The 10828-nt window shown below is 52.9% G+C and overlaps 1 protein-coding gene across 1 annotated transcript; it reads left to right on the forward strand.

Annotated features, from left to right (window-relative positions):
- Positions 1 to 209: 209 nt before the first annotated feature.
- Positions 210 to 7460, forward strand: POLR2C (RNA polymerase II subunit C; the record flags this gene model as incomplete). Its single annotated transcript, XM_026856993.1, has 8 exons — positions 210 to 282; positions 534 to 602; positions 786 to 838; positions 964 to 1092; positions 2105 to 2156; positions 2643 to 2811; positions 6311 to 6385; positions 7021 to 7460. Coding segments are annotated over 8 exons (765 nt in total), but the record flags the coding sequence as incomplete, so codon positions are not given.
- Between the last annotated feature and the right edge of the window lie 3368 nt (positions 7461 to 10828).

Consider the following 10828-nt stretch of genomic DNA (forward strand, 5'->3'; position numbering starts at 1 on the left):
GCCCACAGGCCCTGCCTCTCCGGGGGCGACGGGCGGGGCCGGGGAATCGCCCCCTCGGGTCGCCGCCTCCTGCCAGCTGCCCTCGGCCGCTGGGCACCCCCAGTGCGGGCCCGGCCAGGGACCCGAGGCGGAGCCTAGGCCTCGGCCCCGGCCGGCGTCTCTGCAGACAGGCGACTGTGTCGCTAAGCTCCACGGGCCTTCGTGCCTGAAGGCGGGTGTTTCTCTCCCTCAGGGTGGCAAATTCCATTCGAAGAGTGTTCATCGCAGAGGTCCCCATCATAGGTACTGCCTTTCGCTTGCCTGTGGTCGCAGTCCCTTGGGCTCCTGTCCCCGTCCCTTTCACTGCTTTCCCTCCATTTTCCCTCCCTCTCCAGGCTGCCTTCAGCTCACCTCACCCATGTTTAGCCAGTCCTATATCTTACCAGGTGCTGTCTCAGCTTCACTGTAGTGTCTGTAACGTTTTCTGTGTCCTCATGAGCTGCCTGGCTTTTCTGCACAGAAATGTTTGTCAGTCTGACTTTCTCTCTCTGCAGCCATTGACTGGGTCCAGATAGACGCCAACTCCTCCGTGCTCCATGATGAATTCATTGCACACAGGCTGGGTGAGTGCCAGGCATGGGGAGGAAGATGAAGGTGTGGGACAAGGCAGAGGTCATGGGCAAAATCAGTCCGGAGACACCGAAACACCTTTGTCAGGAGGCTGCTGTTCCTCCACCCATTTTGGCAGGAGGGTTGGTGTTCCCATGGTCTTGCTCAGATGTTCCCCAATTTCCTTCTTCCCACAGGTCTCATCCCACTCACTAGCGATGACATTGTGGATAAGATGCAATATTCCAGAGTGAGTCCAGCAAAATGTTCGGGTGCTTATTTTGATAGTGATGGGTGTCTGCTCTCATGGGAAGCACTACTAATTTCTTGCTGGGAGAGGTTTGGCAGAAAGGTCTTGACGCATGTCTGTCCCAGGACTGCACATGTGACGAATTCTGTCCGGAGTGCTCTGTGGAGTTTACCCTTGACGTCCGCTGCAATGAAGACCAGACTCGTCACGTCACGTCCCGTGATCTCATCTCCAACAACCCCCGGGTCATACCGGTCAGTGCAATCCCTCTGCTTGCCAGTGAATCCTCTCTCTACGTTCCTGTTGAGGCTGGAGTGGTGAACACATGGGATGTAGACAAAACAAGGCCTTTGAGCACGTATCATGTTGCCTAAAGACCCACTTAAAACATAGTGAGAGCACAAAGCAGAATGATCTGCAGAAACAGTAATGTGTGCTAGTGCCCTCCTCTTCACCTTGTTGTCCTTCATATGCTGACCGGTGGCATGTTAAAGCAATATGGCCTTGTTAAAGCCTCACCCGGCACCCTTCATCTCAAACTCCTAGGAGACTTTAGTGTTGCCCTCCATCTTGCTTCAGACACTTGTGGTGTGTGCGCTTGTGCACTGTTGCTGTGTCACTGTGTTCGCTGAGGCTCTGGCAAAGTCAGCCTCTTCAAAGGCTTGGCAGCAGCCCAGAGGCCTGTGGTTTTCTGGTTCTTGACTCTCACTGTGGCAAGGTGTGAGGAGACCAGGCCAGGACACTGCTGCCAAATGGCTCCTGCTTGTTTGCCTTGGGGAGGGTTGGTGGAGCCAAAGCAGAAGAGATGCAAAGGGATTTAACGGAGAATGTTTTAAAATGCTATTGAGGCCACATCTGGATGTCACCACAACCTGGTGGCTGGTGACAGTGTCTACCTGGTTAAAGCCTGGCTGTAGCCCACTCTCTGTTGCCTGCCTTGGCTGAGGTGCTGTGAGTGCTGTGTGTCACCTGCCAGCAGTCATGGGAGTGACAGAACCATGCAGCTGCACTGGGCTGGGCTGGAGCATTTTCCATCCTGGTGGAGAGGGCAGCTCAGGAGGCAGGCAGGAGTGGGATATTGCATGCCAAGCTGCAACTGCCTGAATTGTCCTGATTTCTATTAAATAGAGTGGACTGGATTTGTTGCATTAAGTCACTCTAGAGTGGCTCTTGGCAGTCTCTAACTTTCACAGGCAACTACTATTTGATGTGGAGAGAAAAGCAGATGTTGGCATTAATTTCCTTGCTTTTGTTCTTCTTCTGCAGGTAACATCTCGGAGCAGAGACAATGACCCCAATGACTATGTCGAGCAGGATGGTAAGTGGTATTTCACTGGGAATAAGAGCTGGAGGAGAAAATGAATTTTTCTTTCAGAATCTTGGAACTCATTCTTCCATTACTAGCTGTGTAACTCTAAGGCAGCTGTACAGCTGGCAGTTGAGAGACACCAGCATCACTACATCAGTGGGTTAGCATTTTGTCTTAATGCCACTTAATCCCCAGAGCTGAAGTCCTATGTCAGAGGGTGCTTCTCTCTTTCTTCATGATAGCTCGAAGGCAACAAAGATGTAAAAGGGTGTTCTGTCAGCTGTTTTGGGGGGGCCTGTGCAACTCCTTTTTACTTAGCAGAATGTGTTCTAGCTACTCTGGGGACACAGATGAGCCCCTCTAAGAATCCAGGTGAGCCCTGGCTTCCACTAACATTTTCCTGGGCACTAAAAATTTCTGCCTTTGCCCTGGTGTGATCCTGCATGCTAATTTCTCCTCTGCAGCCTTTTCAAACAGGTGTGTGCTTTTCCACAGACATCCTCATTGTGAAGCTGCGGAAGGGCCAGGAGCTGAGACTGCGAGCCTATGCCAAGAAGGGCTTTGGCAAGGAACACGCCAAGTGGAACCCCACAGCAGGTGTAGCCTTCGAGTATGACCCAGACAATGCGCTGAGGCACACCGTATACCCCAAACCAGAGGAGTGGTAAGTCCTAATGTCTGGAGGTGCTGGAGAAGATTTTTTCCAGCAGGCACCTAAATTTCAGCCCTGGGGATAAATTGGGTCAGTAAGCAATCATGAGTGTGCATGTTGTTTCCCTTTGCACAGACTTTGTTCCTGTGTTAGGGTACCAAAACCAGTCGCTTGATTGCAGCTGCGTGCAAGGCAGATTGGCGTGTGGCCGCTTCTTGTCCTCTTCTCGCATACTATCACTGCTGCTTTACCTCACTTCATGTTCTTTCTCAACTCGTTCCTGTTTTTTCTTCCCTGCACAAGCGATATGTAGGTCAGGGTAAGGTCTGAGGAAGGAATAGGTCCACGCAAGGTGGATGAGGTTGCTACGAGAGCAGAAGGTTAGGTTGCAAGACCGATTTTGCAGCTCTCTTTGTTTGAGGAAGCCCAGTGTGTGGCTCTGATTTCACTTATACATCTCCTCACTCATGGGGCACAAGCTCTGGCAGAAGGGTTTTCCTCTCTGGCCCTTCCCTCTGCTCTGATGTACCATTCTGCACTGGTAGCATGCTGCATTTCCTCTAAAAGTGTCATTTTGGAAAGATGCTGCCCTGCTTTGGCCTGGACTTCACCTAGCAGCACCCTTCTGTGAGTAGATACCTGATCTGCTTCTGGCTCCTCATCCCAGTGACCACCTAGCAGACATCCTGACGTTGAGCATGCTGGAGCCAGTGGCAGAGCGAGGAACCAGGTGCTTTAGCCAAGACAGGTTGAGAGCAGGGACTAGATGGGGTGCTGGATATGCCGCTGTTAACAGCAGGGCAGCAGCCAGAGCTGCACTCAAGGCTGGGGAAACCTCGATACAGGAACAGGATTTGGTGCAGGGACCACAGAAGCCAGGGCTGAGCAAGCAGGAACAAAAGCCTGAGCGGAACTGCAGCTGGAGAGGAGGCTGAGCAGCAGAAGAGGCTCTGTGGATTTTCCTCCTGGTGCCACCAGGCCCTGTGCTGCCAAATTTTACTGCAAATGGCTGCAAGCACGAGCAGGCAGGTAGTGGACTATTGTACCTCCACACTGTCTGCTCCAAGCCTGGGATCCATCACAGAGCGCAGCCTTACGCCATCCCTTGTACAGTTATCCAGGAGTAAACAAGCTTCTCGGCAATGCAGTCAGCCTAGATTTCACACCTCAGCCCGACTGCCAGGGGCTTTCTGCTCAGGAGCTGTCATGGAGATCCTGTGCAGCTAGGTTTGTGCTCAAGAGATTTGAGAAGGCTTTTGTTGCCGAGGGTGGGGATGCAGGTGAATCCATAACATGCACGGAATGGGCTGGGATCTGCCTGCAGCCATCCCAGCCCTGTTTTACGGATGGAAGGAGTGAACTCCGCATGGCTTTGATGGCCTCTGTAGGACGCGTTCGTGAGTCCAGTTCAGTCAGTCTGGGCAGGAACGGGATGTGCCGGGCATTAGGCTCCTTCAGCACTTCATCAGGGCGGTGCTCTGGGATCTGCAGTTAGGAACCAGGCTGGCCGGTCGTGCTGGAAGTGTGGAAATGGGCATTTTCCTTAGCACTGATGATCTGTACATGTGGGACGAAGCTGGACTTCAGGAACTGCCAGCTACAGACCAGGCAGTCTGGGGGAAAGTCTGTGAGGGGCTGGTTGTGATGAGGTGGTGCAGAGTTGAGGAGGGTTGCTCTGCACCACCTCAACTCTGTTGGTCAGGAGCATGTCGCAGGAGTTGGTGTGCCCGCCTGTCCTTTTTCACCAGCAGTTTTAGGGGTGGAACTGGATCATTTTGAAGTTTCCAAATGATTTGTGGCAGATCAATTGCCCCAAAGTTTAGTTGATTGTCTGAGTGATAGATTGAAAGCTTGAGAAGCAAGAATGTCTGTGTGATGTGGAACTTCAAACGGGGATTTGGAATAATTTTAGACTTCATTTTGGTGCTGTAAAAATTATCTGGTTTAATTTCTGTAACGCGAAGTCTTTAACACTGATCAAGAGGCAGACTTGCAATACTGCTTTGAGCTGGACAGACAGATGCCAGGCAGGCTGAGGTATCATTGGGTTTGCTGCCTTTTTGGATGAGGAATGTCACGGTGTGACTTTTGGAGAGTGTAGGCTTTTGGAGGGAGTTGTCTTTGCCACGGAGAAGAGCCCCAGCTGCACAGCTGAGCATGTGTACCTTGGCCATGAGGTGCTTCCCTGCCTGGGTGGCCCAAGGCAGGTGCTAATGGGGATTCTTTTGTTTGGTGGCAGTTGGCTGCATCTTCAGGAATCTGGTATTACACAACAGGCTGGGTATTTGGAAATGTTTTTTAAGAAATTCTTTACAAAGTACATGTAAAAGTTGGAAAAATCCCAAAGGAAGACTAGCATTGGAGCTGCCTATTCCCCAGTGATATGTCTGTCTTTCCAAGTTCATCTGATTCCCTGTGAAGACAATACAGAGACAAAGGCCTCTGCTATCCAAGGCTAGCTATTATTTTTGGTTTGTTTTTTCATGATAGTTGCTTTTTGAGGCTGTTGGCAGAGCACTGGCATGCAGCTGGACTCTGGAAACAACTGTTGTGGTGGTGAAAACCTCTGCCCTGTTTTTTTGGTCATGGGTGGTTCTGCAAGTAATGTGAAGAACCAGCTCCATTAACACTTTATCTGTCAGTGATTTGTTACAGACAGGATTTGTTTGAGAAGTGCAGTTTTATTTAAGGCAGCTGATGACAGGGTGCTAGGATCAGCCTTTATTGAGATCACTGGGGCAGAGGAAGGCTGGCAGGAGACCTTGCTGGGCACAGGATTTTCTGTGCTGGCTTCTTGGATAGCTCAAGGCTTTGGGTGTTCTTACAGGGATTAAGTGCTTCCAAACAGTCTCTGATATGATGCTCTGTAAACCAAGGGATGCAACGGGTAGAAAGGTGTGTTGGCCTAGCTGATGCACGGGTGTTGCGGTGACTTTGGTGGCGGTATGTGTAGAGGAGTAGAGGTGCAGGACACCAGGATGGCGCTCACTGATGCAGCTGGTGTCTGAAGTAGAGTGGATTTTTTTCCTGCTGGGCACGAGCTGACTGAGCCTTCCCATCTCAGCTGTGCTGCACAGACAGTGCTGGAGTGCTCTGGTGTCTTCCTGGCACAGTGAAAAATAGAAAAAAAGATAACTTAAGGTCCATTGCACCATAAACAGCATCCAGGCTCCATAAACAGCATCCCTTCGGGCATCAGCAGCCCTTGGCTGTAAGCACCTGCCAGATGGTGCCAGTGTAGGTGGATGGAGCCATAGTGCCCTGCACAGGGCTCACTGAGTTTGCGCAGAGCGGGGTGGCTGTGTGGCAGATAATGAGGAGCTAGAAGGGCCAACATGGGACTGAGCTTTTTTTTTTCTGACTTGATGTTTGATGACTGCTCCGTTGCCTGCTGGGTGTGAGCCCCAGTGCTCGCTCTCTGGGGCTATACAGTGCTGCAGAGTGCCTTGGTGCTCTGGGGCTGGGCTAGAGAGTGGGCTCTGTGCTAACCTTCCCTGCTTTTTGATTCCAGGCCCAAGAGTGAGTACTCAGAGATTGACGAGGAGGATGCTCAGGCGCCCTATGACCCCAATGGGAAGCCAGAGAGGTACGAAGCTGAATGTGCTGCCACAGCAGGGAAATAGGGGGAACCGGCTGGGTACATCATCATCTTTGTTAATAAAAGAATATCTACCCTGTGCTGAAGTTTGTCAGCCCGGAGAGCTGGTGTTCACTGAAAAGTGGGGCAGAAATTGGAATTAACTGGTGATATGCCCAGCCCTGAAAGGTTTTCCCCTCTGGGAGATACTAGACAGCTCTCCTGAGTTTGTGTTACCAAGTAGGGCAGCACAGCACTTGCTGAAACATGAGGGGGAAATGGCTTAGGGTATTTATTCACCCATGTGGGTCTCTCATGCTGTGATTGCTGGTGGTACCCCCTCTCCTGGGTTGTTTGCACTTCAAAATTGCCTTCAACCAGCCTTACTCCCTGCCTCTGTGCTGCCTCGCAGTGTTGGAGAAAATCTCACAAGTGCTTTTGCAGCCTGTGGAGTTACAAGTGCTGGTGTGATGGTTGTGGAGGGGCAGCACTGGCTCTTTCCTGGTTGGGCAGTGAATGATGCTGATGGTTGGGATTCCCAGCAGATCTCCCTGTGGTGGGTCAGGGTGGGCTCTCTGGGTCCTCTGGTTTTGTACCTCCTTGTAGGACAGACAGTGACTTATCCCTGTGACTTGTAACCTCAGGTTTTATTACAACGTGGAGTCCTGTGGTTCTCTGCGCCCAGAGACCATCGTTCTCTCCGCACTGTCTGGCCTGAAGAAGAAACTGAGCGACCTTCAGACCCAACTGAGCCACGAGATTCAGAGCGATGTCCTCACCATAAACTGAGGTGGCCCCTGGCAAGAGAGTGCTCAGGTGTGAATGATGCAGAAGGTTCCTGCCTCTGTCCGGCAGTGCTCTGGGCTGAGGTCCCTCTTCCCTGGCCCTCCTTCCTAGGAAAAGTCATCATGATATGTAGGGTAAAGCAGGAAGAGAATTGATGAGTGTTTTAGCCTAGGGTTTTGGGCCACATGGTGTTTGGGATTGGGAAGCATGTACTGTGGTAACACAACCCTACCGTGTTTGCATGCCTTACCGTACCTTATTGTGCTGAATAAAACCTTAACCCCTCCATGTTCTGTCATCCCTGAAAGCTCGTCTGGGTCTGCAGGAGAAGATGTCACATCATCTACTTCTCTCCAATAGACATTAACTTAATGAGATGTGCTTTGGAGGGAGCATTGCTCTCTACCACTGATTGCTGCTCTTGACATTGTCTCCTGAGGAGAGCAGAATCCCCTGCAGCAGGCAGCCCGTCATTTCCCCATCCAGAGCTACATTTTAAACAGATGTTTGAGGCTGATCTGGTAAGTGAAATGCTGCAGAAGGTGGTGCTGCTGGGGAGCCCAGATGGGCCAGGCAGGCTTAGCTGTATTTAAAGACTCCTTTGGAACAGATTACCCATATGGAATATAATCTTTATGTTAGGAGCTGGGCTGTCAGGGGGTCTGTCCTTAACAACCCCTGGCTGACAGCTTCCAGTGTGCCCACAGCCCCAGGGGGGTTGTGTGCTGGCCTGGAGCCTGGTGCAGGTCCCAAACCGTGGCCATCATGGCAGTGGCTGAAGGGCTCCAGCAATTGCTTGGGTCACCCCTTCTCCTCCCCTCTGCCAGTGTCCTGCAGGGTTTGGGATGAGCTGCTGGGTGACACTTTACTGGAGAGATCGGCCGCTTCCTTGCCGTGGTGGCTGGAAGGGAGGGGAAAGGCGTCTGTGCTGGTCCCAGTGTGGAGGTGGGCTGTGGGAAGGGCATGAGCAGCCCAAGTCAGTGCTGCCTTCCTCTCTGGGGAGGAGCTGCTGAGCCCTGTCCTCGCGGTGGCACAATCAGGGACATGTCCTGTCCCTGGAGGGAGCGTTTGGTGTGGCTGGCACAGCAGAGATAACTGAACTGGCACAATTCTGGAAGAGCTTGGAGAGGGAGAGGCTTGAAACTTCCATCTGAGGAGTGGGAGTCACCACTGCATTGGCACATCCATCCCTGGTGCTGCGGGAAGCTGGGGGTGAGGGGTGCCAGTGGGGTACTTTTCACTCTGGGTTTCAAAGAATCACAGAATCATGTCGGTTGGAAAGGACCTTGACGCTCTTCCAGTCCAACCATGACCCTCACCCTGACCATTCCCAACTCCACCAGATCCCTCAGTGCTGGGTCAGCCTGACTCTTCAACCCCTCCAGGGATGGAGACTCCCCCCTGCCCTGGGCAGCCCATTCCAACGCCCAACAGCCCCTTCTGCACAGAAATCCTTCCTCAGAGCCAGCCTGACCCTGCCCTGGCATTCCCTCTTGTCCTGGCGCTGGTTCCTTGGTTCAAGAGACTCATCCCCCCTCTCTGCACCCTCCTGTCAGGGAGCTGTAGAGGGCCAGGAGGTCTCCCCTCAGCCTCCTCTTCTCCAGACTAAACCCCCCCAGTTCCTTCAGCCGCTCATCTGATGAAGGGTGACAACTCACTCCACCCTTCTCACCTCCCCAGCAGTTTTAGGGCTTCATTTGTAGTGTCCTGGCTATGGCTGGAGGCAGAATGAAGCTTTGGGCCCAGCATGCTGCTGGGAGCGTTAGGGGAATCTTTTCCCCCCCATCAGCATTTTTCTCTCCAGCAGGCGCTACTCCCACTTGCACTTCCCGAGCACGTTTGGATGGAACAGACAAACAGGAAGGGTGGATAAGGGTTGTTTATTCATTGAGCAACTCCTTAAAAAAAACAAAACCCAAACATTTTTGGTAATAAATGTTAAATCTTTTCCAGGTGAGGTGTGTAGCCAGGAAAAAGAGTGTGGGTTACACCTCACCCAGGGAGGACATGCTGCTGGGCGGTGCTGGGACACCAACGAGCCCCTCGCACCTGGCCACACTGCGGGGAGCAGTCCTCTGCCTCGCCGTCCCCGCAACCTCAGCCACAAGCTACACCAACCCAAGACAAGAGTATTTACAGACCACAGGTTCCCACATCACAACACTCCCTGTCCCCAAAGCATAGACCCGGAGCTTCAAGAGCAGAAATAAAACCACCGACCACCCAACCCAGACTGAAAGAAGACTCCAAAGAAACACCAAGGTTTGCATGGCAATAAAAAGATAGCCCTTCTAAAGGAGGTCAATAAATAGGAGAACTAGAAAAAATCAATTGCTTTTGAGTTCAGCACATGAAGCCCAGCTCCCCCTGGGCAAGGGATTTCACCCAGCTGCACTGGTGGGCGACGCGGGAGTGAGGATGATGGGAATGCACAGAGAAACATGGCTCTCCCCTCATCGGCGTGGCCTTCTCTGCCCAGGGACGACTTATATCCACAAAGCTGCCCCTCAAGGGACAGATGCTACTGGCCAGAACTAGTCCCTGGGTTGCCCACCAGCAGATAAACCAGGGGTATGGCCAGCGGGAGCAGCTGTGGGTGGAGGAGTGAGGGGTGCTGGGGTGGGGGCGGCCTGGGAAAGCTGGGGGGCTCGGCTCTGCCCAGATGCTCACCCCAGCTGACCACCCTGGAGGGAAAAACAGCTTGTCCTGAGACATCTCAGTTTTACAGCGAGTGTTTAAATAGCTTCAAGAAGTGCAAAAATCAGCTCAGAGGTGGTGGGACCTCTCCAGGAGCACCCCACTCTTCACAGAGGGTGTGAGATGCTGGAACCTCACACCTTCAGCCTGGCACAGCTGCATCCTCCAGCGCTCTTCCATCCCTGGGGCAGGGTCATGCTCCAGCCTTCCCCCGCCTCACAGAAAACACACTAAATATCTTGACCTCCCCCTCTCCTCCACCTCCCGGCTGGATCCCCAAGCGTCAAAAACCTCTGAGCATCTCTGCCAAGGGCTCTTCAGTGGCCATGAACTTTGCATTTGTGTGAGAAGGAAAAATCTCTTATAATACGGCTATTCAATATATATTTCAAATCAGTCGAGTCTGAGCCAGCCATCACCTCCACTAACGTCAGGCCAGGGCACAAGCCAGTGCCCGCTCCCCCAGGGTCTTGGCATAGAGGATGCCCCAGCTCGGTCTCCCTGGGGACTTAGAGGGGCGGCTGCCTGCATCCTTGCCACCCCTCAGGGAAGAAAAAGGGGACCCTCAACATGGTCCCCCCCACCAGCTCACGGGGACAATGTGGGGTCCCTGCTTTCAGGCTTGTCGCTTTTGGAGGACTTTGGCTTCAGCAAGATGAACCTGTTGAGAAGGTCGGTGTCCGAGCTGGCCTGGGCGCCTGCGTATGCCTCCCCTGGGGACAAAGCAGGAGGTGGGTGGGTGTGTGTGTAGGGGGGACATTCCCCATGGGCTGGAGGACAGCTGCCCCCTACCCTCAGTGGGGGACAGGGACACTCACCGGCATAGCTGGAGGACTCGGCCATGTTCTGGGAGCCGGTGATGTGGTGCCAGTAGGCACTGCGGGGCAGCATGGTGGTGGGGGTGCAGGGGTAGGAGAAGTGCTCAGTACCCTTGTTCAGCAGCTGTAGTAGATGGGGGGGGGGGGGGGG

The sequence above is a fragment of the Athene cunicularia genome (assembly GCF_003259725.1).
Source record: "Athene cunicularia isolate RWA chromosome 11 unlocalized genomic scaffold, athCun1 chr11_part1, whole genome shotgun sequence".
NCBI classification, from domain to species: Eukaryota; Metazoa; Chordata; class Aves; order Strigiformes; family Strigidae; genus Athene; species Athene cunicularia.